Here is a 20,922-nt window from a genome sequence, read left to right as displayed (position 1 = left end):
TTGTTCTAGAAGTAATTAATATTGTTATGCATAATTCACAAAATCTAAGAAAAACACTGGCATATTAAACTTCATACGGACTGATGAACCATAATGATTACAGTGGGCTATATTAAATGAAGTACGATGTAGTCTCCTGCACAATGGCCTGGATAACTCTGCTGTTTAACTCTAATTCAAGTTTTAGCCAGTGTTTTCTTTCCTCTGTTGCTGTCAGTCTTTGAGCTAGTGAGAACTGAGAGTGTACCTACCTCTCTTCCATCTAATACTCATGTTTTATGTGTTAGAAAAAATGGGTAGTTCAGATAAACAGATAAACTGTTTAACTGTTATCTGTCAGATTAAGTCATGCCATGGAGTTTTTTGAGTCTATTCAGAGTTCTTATCTATGTTTTGGCAAGGTAAGATTGCTGAATAAGAACTTCAATTGAAAAAAATAATAAATTGGGTATTTCCATGATACTAAGTTAGGAAATTCCATCTTTAAAGATAAAAATCTCTTTCACAAGGATCAGGGCATCACTGCTGCTTTCAGCTGGCGTCTCATCTTAGGTTCCCATTAGGTCCATAGCTCATTTCGCCTAACTAGGCATTCAGGATCTTGCCCAATCTGCCTGAGAGTGGAATAAGATGAAGGTGGGAAAATAGGGTATAACATCACTTTTGGAAGAAGTATATTATTGCTTATAACCTAACACCACTTTGTTCTAGCCTGCTAAGTAGTGTTATGGGGCCAGATAAATATAGCAATGACAAGTTTCCTCTGACTTGTTTCCATGACAGAGTATAGGACATTTTTAGCTCAGCTGAATTAAGTAAGCTCGATAGTAAAGGGACATTCTAGAATGGAATTTTCCCACTCATAGATGATATCGTAATCACCCACTTGTGGAATATAGAAAACAAAACATTTTAGTATATGTTCTGCTGGAGCATAACAAAACTGATTAACTTCTTTGGAATATTTGGACAAAGATAAAAATAATTTGATTAGACCATTTCTTTATTTGATGCAGTCAAATGGAACTCATGAACTCTTGGTAAGATCTGACCCAACTGTCAAGTGAAAAAAAATAACAGGGCAAACAAATTGGAAAAAGACTTGTATTTGCCTTGGGGATGCTTTTAGTCAATTTCAGAGCAGGGCACACACAGCAAAAAACCCCTAGCTTCCTGTAAGCTCTCTCATATCTCCGTCCTGAGAGTAAGGTGGAGGAGTGGGATGAGTCGACAGAGACACCTGTTCTTGTGGTAAAGGGTTCTGACTGACATTTACTTACTTAGCTTGTGCCAGCACTCCAATGACTTCTGCATACAGGTCTGCCACAATGTGCATATTACCAGTGTTGGGACCAAGGTACCTAAATAAGATATAATTAGACACATTAGGGGTCCCTGGTCATCTAAAACTTGATTTAGTTTTAGCACCCAACCTTGTCAAAATTCTAAAGTGAGAAATTACTTTACCCTTCTTTGTATTTAAAGTGCTTGAAAGCCAAGTTAATAACATCATGTATTAAACTGTCTAATACAGGATGAAGTGGAATCTGGAGAAAGAAAGAAAAAAAAAAAGAGATGGCTTTTAATTTGAAGGAAATATTAAAGATCAAATCAATTAGAGCACTTCCAATAATTATATATGGACTTAAGCAATCAACAAATATAATTCATATGACCCAGTACTTGAAATTAAAAAATAATTTAAAAACAAGTAGTTTTCAGATAAATAAATCATATATAAAAGTAACATTAAATTACTGACCTGTTTTAAAACTTCTATTAATACTAAAGAAAAAATAAAATCAATGGCGAGGTCCCGTCTTTCCATTAAATAATCTCGCTGCTGTTCATCACTGTAAAATTTTAAAAAGTCACATTAATTGGCATTAAAGATACTGTGAGTGATATAATTCATTAAAAACTGAGGACTCATTTCAATGAACTGCAAGCCATTTTTGGTATTACAAGATTGCAGTGGTAAATACAGCATTTGCTGAAGGTAACCCTAATACTTGTGTGGTACAGTTGACAAACACTGAATCAGAATATTTGACTGCAAATTTTACATTTTCAATCATGCAAACTTGAGTAGCTATTTGTGAATCTATAACCCCATCTTGTCAGCTTTTCTAAGGTATGTTTCAACCCAGGAATTCTATCATCTGTAAAGTGGATACAAACACAAGACAGGGTTACAATATTAGAGGTGTACAGTGAAAATACCTTGTGAAAGGAACTAAATAATGTAAGGACAAAACATGGTTACCTATTGGAAGAGAACTATAGGGGTGAAGAAAGGATCAGAATTGCTCCCCCCCACCCTCCCCCCCCGGTCCCATTCCTCTTGACCTTTACCTTGATATTTCTGAAAGGAGGAAAGAAGAAGTGACAGGATATTAGGAGAGAGAGACTGAAAACCAGTTGGAAGAGAGGTAAAAGCAGCAAAGTGGAGTCATTTGAATTCATTCAAAAGTTGGGGAGCAAAGTTAGCACTGCCAGAAGGATGGAAATGTAAGTCCATAACCCTTCCCCTCCATCTTATGCTTATTTAACATACTGACTGAGGGCTAATTTCAGTTGAATAAAGAAAGAAAAATAAAATGAATGCTGAGTTCTCCAGCAGAGAAGCAAGAATAGTGGCTAAGAGCATTGTCTTTGGTATGAATCAGTTCTGGGTTAAAATTATACCTCTTCTACTTATCAGCAATGTCCCTATCTATGAATGGAAATAATAATAGCAATTATATAAAGGTTTACTTGAGTACTAAATAAGATAAAGCAGTTGACTCTCTCAAACACACACCTGCTCAATACTTGTATCTATATATAAACTGACTGGCCAGATTATTATGATCTCTGAACACATAATAATCCGGCCACTCTGTGTATAAAAAGCTAAGTAAATGGCCAACTGGCCGACTGGCCAGTAGGTATGATGTACACTGACCACCAGGGGCAGATGCTCAACACAGGAACTGCAGAGCAACAGCTACTTTGCAGAGTGCCCTCTTGCACTCCAGGATCATTTGGGAGATGTCGGACTGCTGGTTTCAGCATGATCCTTGCATGCCAGGCTGAGGGACCTCACCTGCTGGAAGGCCCCTGTTCACTCTGTAGACACTCTTTGAGCCCTGATGCCACCCCAGGTGTGGCCACCCAGGGAGGGACCACAGGAGGTCAGCTCCAGGGCATATCTGGCTCATCTCTCCCAGTCCCACCCCGAGGGCCACTTTCTAATTAATTTCCTTTCAATGTGCATGAATCTGTGCACAGGGCCTCTAGTAGTAAATAAAGCAATGAGAAAGAATGGCAGGATTTGGACTTGTCAGGCAAATATTTTCAAAACAAGTCAAGAATATTTTAAATATGATTTTTTTGTCTTTAATTCAAAGGGAATGAGCAGAAAGGAACATGATATTTAAGCTATAAAAATAACTTCTGGAAGAGTTCTGTAACCATCAACAAGTTAAGGCTGATGGATGACAGGATGGGTTAACAAGGGAATTTGCAGCTTTGACTTTCAAGGGGAAATGTAATGACAGGGTCAAAACTCTTTCATTCAGGATCATTTATGAACAGTCCTACCAGAAGGAGGAACAGTGGACTGAATAGAACCATCTAACAAGCCCTTCAAAACCCACCAGAACAAGAAAGTGCTATTGCCAGTTGGGAAAGAAGAAAACTTGTAGAAATACATTTAAAAAGGTGGCATTCACACATCTAACCTAGAGATTGTATCATGGAATATGGAAACAAGAAGCTTGATGACTAAATGGAAGGAGAACTTTGTAAGATGGCCAGCCGCAGTAGAGAGAAAATGTGTTGGATGGCTCATCAGGGTCTTCAAAAGGGGCCAGAAGACCTTGAGAAAGTAGCAGTTCTTAATAGAAAAATATTTTAAACCCTAAGTCTGTCTTATTTATTAAGCTCATGATGCTTTCAATTAAAGTAAGACATACTTTTCCAATAATGAATTCAACTTTATTGCTTGTTTGAGGTCTAACTTCCAGGAGCCAGAGGCATTTGACATTTATTTGGCAGTCAAAATGTTGATATTATACTAATCCTAGAAAAGATAACCCAAACACACTAGTCACATTTGACTGTTTTCAGTTGTTCATGCTTCTCCTGAAAGCTCTTCTTTTCTCTTCCTTCCTTCCTTTTTTTTTTTTTTTTTTTTTTTTTGTAACAGAAATTCACATTATTGCTTACATTATGCTTTGGAGACCCTGATTCTGTTGGCTTTCTCCAAAACACACACACACACACACACACACACACACACACACACACACACACGTTTAAACTTTAAAATGAAGTATTACTGAGTTGAATTTTGCTGTCCTGATTCTGTATTTGATCCCAAAAATTACTTTGAGCTCCTAAAAATAATCAGTAAAATGTTTAAAAAACTATTATTTTCAATCCATAAAGCAATCAATTAATGAAAAATCTAGTTTTAGTAACTAAATTCTGACAAAACCAAGGAATAAAACTAAAACTCACTTAAGTCAACTCAACAAAATCATCCCACTTCCTACCCCCAGGAAAGTTTTAATAATGTCTGTTCATAATCTAACAGGTAATGTGAGAAATATAATAAAATGACTCCATTAATTTAATAACCACACAGTCTCAATTTTCAGACACAAGAATTGAATTTATACCTATGAAATTTGATACATTTAAAAAGTATTTATGAAGACAGATTGCTAATTGGTATGGAGTTCCTTTATGAACCAGTGAAAATATTCTGGAATTAGACAGTGGTGATGGTTTCATGACCTCATGGATGTACCAAAAACACAGAATTATACACTTTAAAAGGGTAAATTTTACTGTTTGTGAATTATATCTCAATAAAAACTCCCTCTTTAACTAAAAATTTTTCTCCCCCAAACAAAATGATAAATAAATGATTGAATATTGCATAAAGTCACATACATTTTGAAATGAAATTACAAGTCTGGATGAATTGTAAATTGGTAAAATTCCAGTTTCCTATTAAAAGAGATGTCTATATTTTAAATATATTAGAAGTGTCAAGAAAAATGAAAGGGATAAGTTATTTATAAGTAGTAATTAATATCCGATTTTCTGAGTGATTTCAGTTCACTGTCTTTAAATACATAAAAACATGCATAACCAATTCATGTGGAGAAATCTAGTTTCTTTTGAAATAATATTTTTAAAAAAGATAAATGCATTATATGAAAATGTGCTCAAAGTCACTGATCATCAGAGAGATGCAAATCAAAACGATAATGCAGTACCATCTCACATCTGTCAGAATGGCTATCATCAACAAATCAACAAATGACAAGTGCTGATGAGGATGTGGAGAAAAAGGAATCCTCCTGCACTGCTGGTGGAAATGCATACTGGTGCAGCACTGTGGAGAACAGTATGAAGTTTCCTTAAAATTAAAAATGGAACTCCCATTTGACCCAGTAATCCCACTTCTAGGAATATATCCAAAAAAACCAGAAACACCAATCAGAAAGGACATAGCAGCACAATTTACAATAGCTAAAATTTGGAAATAGCCAAAGTGCCCATCAGTGATAAGTGGATTAAAAGCCTGTAGTACAGCTGAAACCGGTTAGGCTCAGCGTTAGAGCGTCGGTCTGTGAACTGAAGGGTCCCAGGTTCAATTCCGGTCAAGAGCATGTACATTGGTTGTGGGCACATCCCTGGTAGGGGGTGTGAAGAGGCAGCTGGTTGATGTTTCTCTCTCATAGACGTTTCTAGCTCTCTCTCTCTCTCCCTTCCTCTCTGTAAGAAAAATCAATAAAAACAAAAAAACACCTGTGGTACATCTATGTAATGGAATACTATGCTGCTGTAAAATAGAAGGCAATCTTACCATTCACAACAGCATGGACGGACATAAAGAGCATTATGCTAAGCGAAATAAGCCGGTCAGAGAAAGGTGAATATCACATGATCTCACTCATTTGTGGAATATAATAATATAAACTGATGAACAAAACCAGATCCAGAGACAGAGAAGCATCGAACAGACCGCCAAACCTCAGAGGGAAGGCAGGGGGGGCGGTAAGAGATCAACCGAAGGACTTGTATGTCTAACCAATGGACACAGACAGGAGGGCATGAGGGCATGTGCTGGGGGGGGGGGGGGGGGAGTGGTGGGAGTGGCCAGGGAGAGGTCAATGGGGGAAAAAGGAGACAAATGTAATACTTTAATCAATAAAGAATAAAAAAAGATAAATGTATTAAAGAAGGTTTATTTAAAACATATAAAATTACATTTATTTACCTAAAATTTGGAGAAATGTATATTCATTGGACAGTAGGAGAATTTTAAGTTTTGTGACTGTCAAGTGCTCATGCAGCAGCAGTTCTACTTTCCAAATACACATAACAAATAAACAAAATTCTTTGCTGGAACATAAATTAGAGATGCTATAATGTAGACTGGAGGTGAGAGGGCACAGGAAAGGTATGAGGGTAACCTTGGCCCCTAACACCTTGCCCCACCGATGTCGAAATAAGGCCCTGAATGAATTTTCAACCTATGACAGCTGCCAGTGACTAGTTTTGCAAATGTGCCACCTGCCAAATAAGGAGCTCTGCACCTGCTGGGTATCTGTGCGAAGAGGCAGGGATACCTAGGTGCCTCTTAACTCCCATTTTCATTTACAAAGTGAAAAAAGAAGGAAGGAAAGGAGGAAAGGGAGGGAGCAAGGAAGGAAAAAGAAAAGAAAGATAAGTAAAAAGAAACCATAATTCTCAAAATGCTTACACAAAAGAAATGTACCTTTTTGATTTATTGCTTGTCCTTGGTCTGTACTCATGTGACTCATCCTCAATATCATTTTGCCTCTTATACCAGTCAAACAATGTGCGCAGAATGGAAGGCAGGCAGTACTCCGAAAGAGAGCTCATTGAGGTGATGACCTATAGAGAAAAGCAGGTGATTAAAACAGTGATTTCTAAGTTTTTTTCATTTTAGGGCATATATAAACTAATTATTAAAATTCTCCAAACACCAACAATATATATTTTTTGCTGATCTGGCAAAACAATAGGTATAATTTTGATTAATTCACATAGGATGACTATTGTGTTGGCTGTTGTTATTTTTTTATTTGACAATCTAAAGGAAAAAAGGTCAGTGTCCCTGACCAACTAGTTAGGTATTGTATGTTTTAAAAATTCTTGAGGACACTGGTTGAAAATTGCTGAATTAAAGGCTTGGTGGCACTGTCAATTACTGAGAAACTTTTTATTTCACAAATAACTCCAAGACAGTCACAACAAAGTTTTCTTATTTATCACAGTCTTTCCTTTAATAAGGACAGTGCCATGTCCTTACTAGGTCCTCAAAAATACTGTTCTAAAAATAAATATATTAATTAATGCAATTACATTAATAGTTGAGATGAAATAAGCAAACCCATTTCTCCTAAAAAATAACCTAAGTGGTAATAAAATGTGTGGTTTTCTGCCAATAATCATTCATCCACTAACTTGGTATATATGCCAAATTAGACTCCAGATACAAATCAGTAGCAATAATTTACCCATATTACATTAAAGGCAAACTTCTCTCTTCTCTTTAAACAACACACCATCAATTAAGAGTCCTGCTCTTTTATTAATTATTACAAAAAATGAACTTCTATCTATATCTTATATTATATGCAAAAATCAACTTAAAGTGGATCATAGACCCAAGTATAAAACTTAAAACTCTAAATCTTCTGAAAAACCCCCAAAAAACCATAGGAGAAGTTCTTTGTGACTTTTGGTTAGGCAAGGATTTCTTTGGTATGATACCAAAATCAAAGTCCATGGAATCTGATATGCTGGAAGTCATCAAAATGAAAAGCTTCTATTTTTAGAAAGATATTGTTCATAAAGTGAAGAAAAACCCAGGTCACAGGTGGGGAGAAAATATTCTTAAAACATATCTGATAAAGGCCTTATAACAAATGTATGTAAAACTGTAATAAGTTTTAATGATCTAATTAACAGACAGTATAAGCAAATTATAAACTCTAGTGCTGACGCAGTAGATAAAATGAATATGTTCATATGTTGCTGATTGAAGAAAAAATTAGCAAAATGTATCTGGAAGATAAATTGGAAATAATAATCAAGAACCCAGTAAAGCATTATGCTAAGTGAAATAAGCCAGGCAGAGAAAGATAAATATCACATGATCTCACTCATTTATGGAATATAATGAACAACATAAGCTGATGAACAAAAACAGATCCAGAGACAGAGAAATATCGATCAGACCGTCAAACCTCAGGGAAGGTAGGGGAGGGTGGGGGTACAGGGGACAGATGAACCAAAGGACTTGTATGCATGCATTATTAGCCTAACCAATGGACACAGACACCAGGGGGGTGAGGGCATGAATGGGGGAGTTGGGAAGGTTAATCGGGCAATAAGACACATATGTAATACCTTAATTAATAAAAAAAATTTAAAAAAGAACCTATATTAAAAAATATCCTCAATAAGCCCACTTTTAGGAATTTATCTCAAATATATGTGAGATGAGTAAGAATGTTCAGATAGCATTGCTTATTAAAGGGGGGGGGAAAAAAAGGCCCTAGCTGATTTGGCTCAGTGCATAGAGTGTCAGCCTGCAGACTGAAGGGTCCCAGGTTCAATTCCAGTCAAGGGCACATGCTGGGTTATGGGCTCAATCCCCATAGGGGGTATGCAAGAGGCAGCCAATCAATGATTCTTTCTCACTGTTGATGTTTCTATCTCTCTCTCCCTCACCCTTCCTCTCTGAAATAAATAAAAATATCTTTTAAAAAAAGAAAACAAAGGAGAGAACCTGTATGTCCAACTGTATGTAAATGACTTAATACAATGTGGAATTTGATGTAGATTATCTATGAAGCCATGACAAATCACATTCCAAAAGTATTTAATGACATAAAAATGTTTATTATATATTAAGTGAAAGAAGAATGAAAAAATAATTTAATTGGTGTGATCCCAATTTGATACAGACACTATATCAGCATATCAATAGTGCACATTTAGACCAGGAGTTCTCAGGAGGGACACATCACTAGAGGGAGAGGACAGTTGGGAGTTAAGGATTTTACCTGGGCCACTTTTAGAAAGGGTAGAAATTTGAGATAAAAGTCAAGAAAGAAACTTAGCAGACACTAGGCAAGAAAGCTCCTGGTAATGAAGTTGCAAAATAATTATTTGTTGATAATAATTATAATAATAAATTTAATAAAAATTTTTAGTGAACTGAAAGAACATATATCTGTCTGGTGAAGCAACTTTGGTATGCCTGAGTGGAGGGAAAAAATGTTGAAAATTTTAAGTTGAAACAAAATTATAGAAGGTATTTAATACCAGTTTGAAAAATTTCAATTTTCTTCTTTAGAAAATGGGAGGTCCCTTCATATTTTTTCAAATGGGGAAATCCATCCATAAAAATTGTTTTGGTGGAGGTTAATCTAGTAGTAATGTGTAGGCTAGACCAAAGGGGTGTGTTAATAAAGGCAGTTAGGAGAATATACACACACATGCTTAATAAATTGAGGTCACTGCAACAGTTCCAGGCATAAGAAATGGAAAATCTTAGTTAACTTAAAATATTTCTGGAGCTAAGCAGGCTACTTTTAACTTCCATTTATAAAGCAGGAAACCAGCATGATGGGAGCTGAAGTGTTTCATGTCAATAGGACTTTCTACTGTCACATTTAAAAGAATCTCTAAGATTGAACAAAATTATTAATGTATCCCTTAAATTCTCTATCTTGACAGCCTTATTTTATGTTCTATGTCTTATAAATTATGATTATATGTTCCTAATTGTCCCTGATCTTTGGTTATGAGTTAATATAATTTAAAAATAAATAAGCTATGGCATTCAGCCTGCCTTATGAACTTAGTCACCCTTAGATTTGCCTTTAAATTTTGAAAAATCTGATTATTAGGAAAAGAGCCCCCTTTCCTTCATAGCCGCATATTTTCCTGTTGTTCCTGTGGGTAGAACAGCAGTACATTTTTAGAGGAAACAAATCATGGTGCGTGAAGGGAGTAATTTACCAGTTGTATTTAAAAATAACCCAGAACAAGAAAGTTACCATCATCTAAAACAGTGGTTCTCAACCTTTCTAATATCGAGACCCTTTAATACATACACTTCCTCATGTTGTGGTGACCCCCAACTATAAAATTATTTTTGTTGCTACTTCATAACTGTAATTTTGCTACAGTTATGAATCGTAATATAAATATCTGTGTTTTCCGATGGTCTTAGGCGACCCTGCTAGTGGTTCTCAACCTGTGGGTCGCATAGGGGAGGGATTGGGCGGGGGGCGGGATACTAGGATCGGTCCCTGCGGTGTGTGCCCCCCAGGCTGAGCTGAGTGATGGCCCCTCTCGAAGCAGACGGGATCCTGCCCTTGGCAGTCGCCCTGGCCACAGTGGCCTTGGTGTCCTGGGCGAGAGGGCCGCCTGACGCGCTCCAGCTGGGGCAGGGCTGCTTTGTGCTGGGCTGCTGCGGCCCTGGCCATGACCCGGCCTACACACATGCGGTCCCCATGCTGCTTCTGTGACCAGGCGTGCGGTGCGGTGCGGTGCAGTGCGGGGCTCTGTGTGACTACTCACAGGCGCACCCGGGAGCACTCCGCACCGGCAGAGCGCCTGGTGCTTGGAGGGGGCTTGAGGATGGGAGGCTCATGAAGAGTGTGCTGGCCAGGACAAAGGTCTGAGAAGGACACTGAACGGAAATAGGCGAGTTGGGGGCGTGGAGGGATGCAAGGTGGGAGAGGTGCTGGGATTGGGGTAGGGTGCCAGATTTAGCAAATGAAAATACAAGAGGCCCAGTTAAACTTGAATTTCGGATAAACAACCAATAAGTTTTTTTTGTTTGTTGGTTTGTTTGTTTGTTTTTGTTTAGTATAAGCACATCCTATATATCGCACAGGCCACACTTCTTTTAAAAACCATTGATATATTTTTCTGAAATTCAAAACCAACTGGGTGTACGGTGTTTTACCTGGCAACCCTAACAGGGTCAGGGGGTAGGGAGCAAGAGACGTAGGGCATGGAGGGGTGCAAGGGAGGATTGAGTGCATGAGCTGCACTGCAGGCATGGGGGGGCATGTCACAGGGCAAATGGAGAGGGTGTTGAAAAGGCCTAGAGCTGGGTGAATCCAGAGGGGTGGGAAAACTGGGATTGGGTGGAGGGGAGGAGCAGGCTAAAACTTGGTTAGGCCAGCAGAGGTGAATGTAATGCCTCTCCATGGTCCTGGTGCTGGGAGTGACCAAAGAACCAGGGTCTAAGCATCCTATATAATAAAGAGGTAATATGCGAATTGACTGTCACACTCTCACACAAGATGGCCACCCCCATGTGGTCAAAGATGGCCAGCAATGGAGAGTAGTTGTGGGCCATTAGGCCAGCAGGAGAGGACAGTTAGGTGCAATTGGGCCGGCAGTGAAGGGCAGTTGGAGGTTACTGGGCCAACAGTGGAGGGCAGTTGGGGGTGACCATACCTGCAGGGGAGGGCAGTTAGGGGCAATCTGGCTGACAAAGGAGGGCAGTTGGTGGCTATCAAGCTGGCAGGGGAGCAGTTAGGCATTGATAAGGCTGGCAGGGGAGTGGTTAGGGGGTGATCAGGCTGTCAGGCAGAAGCAGTTAGGGGCAGTCAGTCAGGCAGGCAGGTGAGTGGTTGGGAGCCAGCAGTCTGGATTGTGAGAGCGATGTCCAACTGCTGATGTAGAGATCGGTTCTAAACTGGCAGTCTGATATCCCCCAAGGTGTCCCAGATTGGAGAGGGTGCAGGCTGGGCTGAAGGAAACCCTCCCCTACCCAGTGCACTGGGCCTCTAGTCCTATATAATAAAGAGGTAGTATGCAAATTGACCATCACTCCAACACACAAGATGGCTGCCCTTATGTGGTCCAAGATGGCCACCCCCATGTGGACACAAGACAGCCACTACAAGATGGCCGGCAGGGGAGGGAAGTTGTGGGTGATCAGGCCGGCAGGGGAGAGCAGATGGGAGGGACCAGGCCTGCAAGGGAGGGCAGTTGGAGACAATCAGGCCTACAGGGGAGGGTAGTTAGGGGTGACTGGGATAGCAGGGGAGGGCAGTTGGGGGGGACCAGGCCTGCAAGGGAGGGTAGTTGGGGGTGACCAGGCCTGAAGAGGAGAGCAGTTAGGGTTGACCAGGCTGGCAGGGGAGGGCAGTAGGGGCAACCAGGCTTGAAGGGGAGGGCAATTGAGGGGGACCAGCCTGCAGGGGAAGGCAGTTGTAGGGGGACCAGGCCTGCAGGAGAGAACAGTTAGAGGCAAACAGGCTGGCAAGGGAGGGCAGTTAGGGGTGACCAGGCTAGCAGAAAAGGGCAGTTAGGTGTCAATCAGGCTGGCAAGGGAGTGGTTAGGGGGTGATCAGGCTGGCAGGCAGAAGTGACTAGGGGAATCAGGCAGGCAGGCAGGCAGGCAGGTGAGCAGTTGGAAACCAGAAATCCTGGATTGAGTCGGACATTCCTCAAGGGGTCCCAGATTGGAGATGGAGCAGGCTGGGCTGAGAGATACACTCCCCATGCACAAATTTCATGCCCCAGGCTTCTAGTTTCCTATAAAGGCTCCACCTGAGTAGTAACCACTGGGCTCTGAAATCAGGGACTAATTTGTTGAATTATTAGTGGGAAGGATTCTGTCTTCTTTAAATCCCAGGAGTAAGTTTTTCACACCCACTGGAGACAAAAATCTACATTCTGTAAAGTGGATATGACCCAATTTTGTCAGGCAATATAGGAATTGGACACTTCTGTCCTGAGACATCAATGGTCCTTCAGGAATTTACATTGAAAAGAATTTACATTTAAAATTTAAGAATGTACAATTAAAAATAATCCTCACCTGAGGATATTTTCCCCCCCAATGATTTTCAGAGAGTGTGGAAGTGAGGGAGTCAGGGGAGAGAGAGAGAAACATCAATGTGTCACGCCAATTGGTTGCCTCCCCGCTGCATCCTTATCATGCTGGGAAATCTGCAACTGAGGTACATGCCCTTGATCCAGAATTGAGCCCCTGACCTTTTGATCAGTAGGCTAGTGCTCTATCCACTGAGCAAAACTAGCCAGGGTAAGAATTTACAATTTTTAAAAACTTAAAATTTGAAGGCACCCATCATTTATTGATCATTTACCATGTCTGTGCCAAGAGCTAACCTGGGTATCTCATCAAACCTGATTATTTTCTCACATTACTCTGGGGTCTCGCATACAATAATGTGCCCATTCAACAGATGAGAAAAGCTGGCTTTGGAGAGGAGAAGCTTTGGCCAATCAACGTATTCCAGCAGGTTTTGAAATATTAAAATATTTCCTCTAATTAATTCCCTTTCAATGTGCACAAATTGACCAAGTGGCAGAACGACAGGTCTATGACACACACATTGACCACCAGGGCGTAGACGCTCAATGCAGTACCATAGGGGGAGCACTGCTGAGCCAGAAGCCCAGATCATGGCATGGATGTCCAACTGCCAGCTTAGGCCTGCTCTCCGGGCCTAACCTGTCAGACATCCCTGGAGGGCTCCTGGACTGCATGAGGGCTGGTGCAGGCCAGGCTGAGGACCCCCCGCCCCCCATGCATGAATTTCATGCACCAGGCCTCTAGTTAAAAAATACTTGTGTAAGTCTGGATGAGATTTAAGGAATCATGATGACTGAATGTAATGTGGTATTATAGATGGTATCTTGGACTAGAAAAGAGATATTAGGGAAAAACAGGAAATACAAATATAGCATGGAGTCTAATTAATAATAATTTACTTATGTTGGTTTCTTGGTTGTGACAAATGTACCATGCTAAGATATTAACAGGGGAAACTGAGTATGAATTAATTGAGTATGAATTATATAACACTGTCTGTATTATCTTTGCGACTTTTCTGTAAATCCAAAATAATTTTAAAATAAAAAGTTTATTTAAATACTTGTGTGGGATAATTACAAGTTTCCTTATTCACTACAGACTCATAACGGTGATATGAACCTATATTTGACTCTTAAACTTCCATGGGTACGGCACACAAAATTCTGCTACTACACTTAGGTCAAACCCACATTCTCCATTGAGAACACCAGTAGTGTCCTTCCAACCTCAGCTACAATGATTTTGTCTACTCATTAAAAAGTCTTCTTGACTTTTTTCATCTGACTTATTTTGCTTAGCATGATATTTTCAAGATCCATCCAAGTTGTCACAAAAGGCAGTATTTCATCTGTGGGATATAAAACTGAAAGCAACAAATGAACAGGTAAGACAAACAAACAAAGTTCACAGGCACAGACAACGATATGGTGGTTACCAGAGGGAAAAGAGGGTGAGGGGGAGTTAGAAAAGGATAAAGGGGGTCAAATACATGGTGATGGGAAGAGACTTGACTTTAAGTGGTGAACACACGATGCAATATGCGGATGATGTATTATAGAATTGTACGCTTGAAATTATTTAAGCGTACAATTCTATATAATTTTATTAACCAAAATTACGTCTTCCCCCAAAATTAATAAAATTTAAAAAGAAAAGTAAAAATTTATACTGAAGTGATTTTTGGTATTATATCTACTGGGCACATTTTTTTTGGGCAAATATACTGAGACCATTTCAGAAGAGATGAAGGGTTAGCATGGGGTGGCTGTGTGTACTTTTCCATTTCTCTGTTACTGCCCTTTTCAGTTCAGGCTTTCAGGGAAAAAAGGGTAGAATTTGCAAAGACCTGGCCCTCAGCTCTCAGGACGGGAGGAAGCTCTAGCTGCCTTCTTGGTTATTCAAACTCCTTCGTTTACAGGAAGCAGAGCCCACGGTGAGATGAAGTCTAGCTCTGTGCTGCTGCTGAAAGGGGGCAGGCCCATTCACAAAGGCGCCCTGTGGCATTTCAACGATCATATTCTCCCACCGTAGATGAGCCCGGTGCTGTGCAGCTTGAGGAGAGGAAGTGCACAGAATCACAGAATTATTTCATACTGCTGTTTTCTTTTTTGGGAGGGTAGGGGGAATGAAAAATGTACTTTGCAAATGTTTCTTTAATGTTTATTTTGGCATTTTATGTATACACAGGCTAAAAAAGACTGTCCTCTATGTTGTAGCTAATACATTCATTTTTCATAAGCATTTATTATACTTGCTGAATGCAAATAAGAAAACTTCACCCAAAATATTTTATTAATTACTCAGTGAAGTCATTCTATATTTTACAATAATAAGGCTGACTTGTCCTGCATTGTACATTTAATGAAAAGTTTTAAAGTAACTTCATTGATGGTTTAATATCTCAAACTACATGCCCTGACTGGAGATCAAACCTATAACCTAGATATATGCCCTGATGGGGAATTGAACCCACAACCGTTTGGTATACCAAACAAGGCTCCAATCAACTGAACTACCTAGCTAGGGCCAACTCCTTTTTAACTTAGGTTTCTGTTCACTGATTTTCACAGAGCTAAAATAACTTTTTACCATCTTGAGTAATAATAATTTTCCTGGAAAGGAAACGGATGAAATTCTAATATTACAACATCAGTTCTAATGCTACAATTCAGTGAAAATCTATTTAAAATGCATAAATGAAAAATATAAGCAAGTAGGAGTAAAAGCAAGTTAACTGGCATTGGATTCGTATTAGTATTATTTGGTGTTTCTTACATTGTTCTTCATGAAGCAGTATGTCTGTAAAATGGACCAAGATGTTAAAAATCAAATAATGAAGATCTTAATGTTCAAAACAATGTATTTAATGTATAGATTTTTATAATTTTAAGTTTTTGTAATACATTATTCATACACCTTTGATGTCATGAATATTGCTTCTCCAGAGTAACATCAAGTCCCCACTATGATTACTTTGTTACTAGCATGCATGGGATTAGGCTACACCCACTGGCATTAAGGTCTCTCACAAACTGGTCCCTTCCTACCCTCTCCCCCACATTGCAGATACATTTTGTGTTTCAGTAGAAAAGTGTACGTTGTTTAGCACACATCTCTCCAGGGGTTACCTGATTCTGAGTCTAGGGTGGCTTTGCTCCTTTTGAGCTATTTTAAAACTGTGTATGTTGGATAACTTAGGGCAATGCAAAATAATTTCTGCTTATAGACATAAAAATATCTGTCTGGTAAGTTCAACTGACTTGCCTTTCCCTCTGTGGAAGAAGCCAGATTTGCCTCTGATTGCATATTCATTTCCACATTCCTGATTTATTAAAGTGTCTGTTTTTTTATGCTCTCTTCTTAACTGGTTTTAATGTCTCTCTTTAATAATGAGTTAGATAAAATCTTTGGCACATGTTCATTTTATATTTCAATGAGAGTCATGATGCTGCCTCTTTCTGAAGGTTATCCTTTAACAATACATGCCTCTGCCCAACTAAATTGATCCATTCATCAATTCCTAAAGAACTTAAAAACTATACTTTTGTTTTTATTATTGATTTCAAAGAGGAAGGAAGAGGGAGAGAAAGCTAGAAACATTAATGATGAGTGAGAATCCTTGATCTGCTCTTTCCTGCATGCCCCTTCCTGGGGATTGAGCCCACAACTCTAGGCATGTGCCCTGACTGAGAATCAAACAGTGACTACCTGGTTCATAAGTCAATGTGCAACCACTGAGCATGCTGTACAGGCCCCAGAATAATTTAATATCATTATTCTGATGACAAGGCCTTTGCACAAGATGTTGCACAAAATGTTCCTTTCTAAGATCCCTATTCTTCTCACCAAAACCCAGCAAATCCTATTGCTCCTGAAGCATAGTAACCTCCGTCTTGGGGAAAAACTGCTGTTTAAAATTTAACCCTGCTATTCTGGCTTCTGTAAACATTTGCTTGCTTAAATGATAGGAAAAAATAAGATTACTCCCCATTCCAGAGAGGCCATAAACTATGCCCTAGAGTTGTGAGGGCCAGTGTCAGGCCAGGCCTTGAGATATGGTTTCATGGCCCCTTCCCAGCATGCAGGCCTTCTCTCTCAGAAGACCCAGAAATCTTATTCCAAATTTGGAAAACAAAGAGCTGAAAAACATATATATAGGAAAGGCTTCCACCATATTGGGCCCCAGAATTTGAGAAGCAAGATTTCCTCTGGGCCTGCTAATGCTAGCGAAATGAAATGGACTCCAAATAAATTTGGTTTATTGATAAAGGCATCTTCTTATTTACAATATAACACGCCCATTGTTTTAGGTACCTGATAAACTATGTCCTCTTTTAGAAAGCATTTTCTTGTCATCTGGCTCTTGTCATGCAATAAAAACACACTTAATAAGGAACTTATTTTATCAAAATAAGGAACTATTATCAGGACAATTTTTCATTCACTTCACTTTCTAAACCATGACCATTAATTTAGGCATTTAAAATTAATTAATGATAGTATACATTTTCAAAATGCTGTTGGAAATCTCTTCTACTGGTACTTAATTTCCACCACCAGTAAGACTTCCTTGCTGGCAGAGACTGGAAGCCCTCCCTAGGCTCCCTAGTGCAGGGCACAATTTACTCTGCTTGGTTCTTCCACCAGGAGCTGACTCACTAGCTTGAGGTTATAATTATCCAATTATATGTGTCTTTGTCTCTCCAGAACAGGTATCTTGCTTCCTTCGCATTTGTTTCTACAAGTGAACCATAATGCTTGGCCACATAGTAGTTGCTGTGTAAGAATGTGTCAAGTTTATACTCGTGAAATTTGTAAACAGTAAAATTATAAAACTAGGGGCAAAAATTTCTAGCTTTCCATTGTGCAAAGCTATCACTAGGTTGACTTATTTCCCACAAATACCGAGCTTTAAAAAGTTAATCCTATTTAGATATCTTGTCACTTATGAAGCAATAGTGCTTTTTCCCCAGGTCTATTCTATACAGGGTTATATTGTAATTAGATTGATTTAAGAAATATTAAACCAATAGTTAATTAAATATAAAAGGAATCTAAAAGTTAAGGAAACAAGCTTTAATTCTCTATCTATCTATCTATCTATCTATCTATCTATCTATCTATCATTATCTACCTATACTAGAGGCCCAGTGCACAAAATTTATGCATGGGAAGGGGGTCCCTCAGCCTGGCCTGGACCCTCTCCAATCTGGGACCCCTCAGGGAATGTCCGACTCCCTCTCACAATCTGGGACTGCTGGCTCCTGACCACTTCCCTGCCTACCTAATCATCCCTAACCGCCTCTGCCTCACACACAGGATCGAGGATTCCCTCCTCTGGCCGGTCACAGGTACCCAGGACCCAGGCCAGCTTCAACCAGGCTGGTCACAGCTATAGGGGACCATGGACAGGCAGCTTTCCCCAGGCCACAGCTGCAGGCACCTGGAACTGCAGGTGTGCGGCTTGTCCCTCTCCCAGGCTGCAGCCTTGCTGGTCTCCATTCTTCTCTCATGATCTCATTTGTGCCTGGCTGATCCCCATTCCTCTCTCTCCAGTGTTGAGTGTCCGAGCCTTTATAGCATGACTGTATGAGGGCATGACAACATTGCATATTAGCTCATTATATAGGATATATATATATATCCTACACACACACACACACACACACACACACACACACACATTCACACATATTTAAATTTAAAAGGGAAAATTGACCAATTTAGGAGAGTTCCACAGTGGAACCACAGAGACACAGAACTGAAAACAGTAATCTCTACTGGGCATTTTGGCAAAAATAGGCTATCTAATATCTAGTAGAGACAGTTAGTATAAAAATTTCCCCAATCTTTCTTGTAGCTTATGTGGCTGTGATCAAGATCTGGCCAACTGGCTGAAACCAGTTTGGCTCAGTGGATAGAGCATTGGTCTGTGGACCGAAAGGTCCTGGGTTTGATTCCTGTCAAGGGCATGTAGCTTAGTTGCAGGCACGTCCCCAGTGGGGGGTGTGCAAGAGGCAGCTGATCGATGATTCTCTCTCATTGATGTTTCTAACTCTATCCCTCTCCCTTCCTCTCTGAAAAAAAAAAAAAAAAAAAAAAAAAAAAAAAAATCTGGCCAACTAGATATAATCAAAAGTGTCATGTTCAATGTTGAGATATTAATTTGTTTTTTTCTTTCTTCTAATTCTTTTTTCCTTTCTCCTGTCTGAAATCCTGATGGAATGGCTGAGTTCTAGAAGAACAAATGGGCCATAACATGACCTTGGGCAGGTAAGCTATACACAGGAAAACAAAAAAAGATATAGGTACTGAACTGATTTTTTTAATACTGCTTGAATGTGAGAAAAACATCTTGTTTGAGCTACTGTTATTTTATATATCATTTGCACTCAAACCTAATTTTAATTGATATAGGATCTCCAATCCTTCACTTTGATCCCATCTGTGAATTCTCACCAACTTAGGTCTTAGAAATATAAGCATGCTACAGCATGAAGATCACATTCTTCATAATCAGAACATAAGGATTCCAATCTTGGTGCCCTCAGGCTTTCATCACAGAATCCTGGACAATCTCTTTGTGACTCACTGTCATTAGTGTAATATAGAGATGATGTTAAAAGTGAGGCCTTCTGAAGGCTGTTGGAAGTACTGAGTGATGTCAGATGAGAGGATGCATGACAAGAGGCTTGTTAAATGGAATAGGAAACAGGGCCACCCAAGACGAGGCCCTGAAAGTGTAGAACTATCATTCATACCAGTGAAATTTCAAAGGAAGAAACCTATAAAAGTATTCTCTAAATAGGAACCAGCTGGATGTTGTCCAAAGAATGTACTCAGTATAGTGCCTAACCTAAAGTAAATACTGAATAAATGTGTCTTTTACAATTACTACTATTCCCTCCATTATTGTAATGGCAATGGCATCGACAACAGGCAAAGTGGTATCACCAGCATGTTCTTTTCCCATATACAGGCCTTTGTGTCAATCCATATTAAAATTCTACTGCTTGCAATCAGAAAAGGGGGAATTTCATAATTGGAACTTTTAATATGAAAATACTTAGCTTGATACATCAATGGCCTTGCCAATAGAACCACAATTCGTATAGTTTTTTTTAAATATATTTTTTTATTAAATTATTATTTTTGTACATATACCAATGTCCCCCCCCCCCCCCCCGTACATACCCTCCCGCCCCAGAGTTTTGTTCCATTGGTTGTACTTATATGCATGTATACAAGTCCTTCAATTGATCTCTTATCTCCCCCAGATCTACCCAATCTCCCCGCTGTAATTTGACTGACTGCTTGTTGCTTTACTGTCTCTATATCTATCTTTTGGTTCTTCAGTTTATAATGTTCTTTATCATCCATAAATAAGTGCGGTCATGTGGTGTCTCTCCTTCATTGACTGGCTTGTTTCACTGAGCATGATGTTCTCCAAATCCATCCAGGTTGCTGCAAACGATGAGAATTTTTTCCTTTTTATGGCAGCATAATATTCCATTGTGTAAATGTACCATAGTTTTTGGATCCAATCATCTGCTGATGGGCATCTAGGCTGTTTCCAAATCCTAGCTATTGTAAATTGAGCTGCTATGAACATAGGGGTGCATATATCCTTTTTGATTGATGTTTCTAGCTTCTTGGGATATATTCCTAGGAGTGGGATTACTGGGTCAAATGGGAGTTCCATTTTCAGTTTTTTGAGGAAGCTCCATACTGTTCTCCACAGTGGTTGCACCAGTCTGCATTCCCACCAGCAGAGCACAAGGGTTCCTTTTTCTCCGCAACCTCGCCAACACTTGTCGTTTGTTGATTTATTGATGTTGGCCATTCTGACAGGTGTGAGATGGTACCACATTGTTGTTTTGATTTGCATTTCTCGGATAATTAGTGACTTTGAGCATGTTTTCATGTGCCTCTTGGCCTTCCTTCTGTCATCTTTTGAGAAGATTCTATTTAGATCCATTGCCCATTTTTTAATTGGGTCATTTATCTTCCTT

General features: G+C 39.4%; 1 protein-coding gene across 11 annotated transcripts in view; it reads right to left on the bottom strand.

The window, feature by feature from the left end:
* Positions 1-20,922, bottom strand: part of FRY (FRY microtubule binding protein) — a 459,465-nt gene that overhangs the window by 203,235 nt on the left and 235,308 nt on the right. For all 11 annotated transcript variants that reach the window (XM_036454766.2, XM_045588489.1, XM_045588490.1 and 8 more), the window contains 4 exons: positions 6,782-6,921; positions 1,763-1,853; positions 1,468-1,547; positions 1,281-1,361 (listed from right to left, as the gene is read on the bottom strand). In XM_036454766.2, the coding sequence (XP_036310659.1) occupies positions 1,281-1,361; positions 1,468-1,547; positions 1,763-1,853; positions 6,782-6,921 (392 nt within the window). The remainder of the gene's footprint in view (positions 1-1,280; positions 1,362-1,467; positions 1,548-1,762; positions 1,854-6,781; positions 6,922-20,922) is intronic.

This window comes from Pipistrellus kuhlii, unplaced genomic scaffold, assembly GCF_014108245.1.
Source record: "Pipistrellus kuhlii isolate mPipKuh1 unplaced genomic scaffold, mPipKuh1.p scaffold_m20_p_3, whole genome shotgun sequence".
In the NCBI taxonomy this organism is placed as follows: Eukaryota; Metazoa; Chordata; class Mammalia; order Chiroptera; family Vespertilionidae; genus Pipistrellus; species Pipistrellus kuhlii.
Note: the sequence above shows the minus strand (reverse complement) of the source record. Positions and strands in the feature narration are given on the sequence as shown.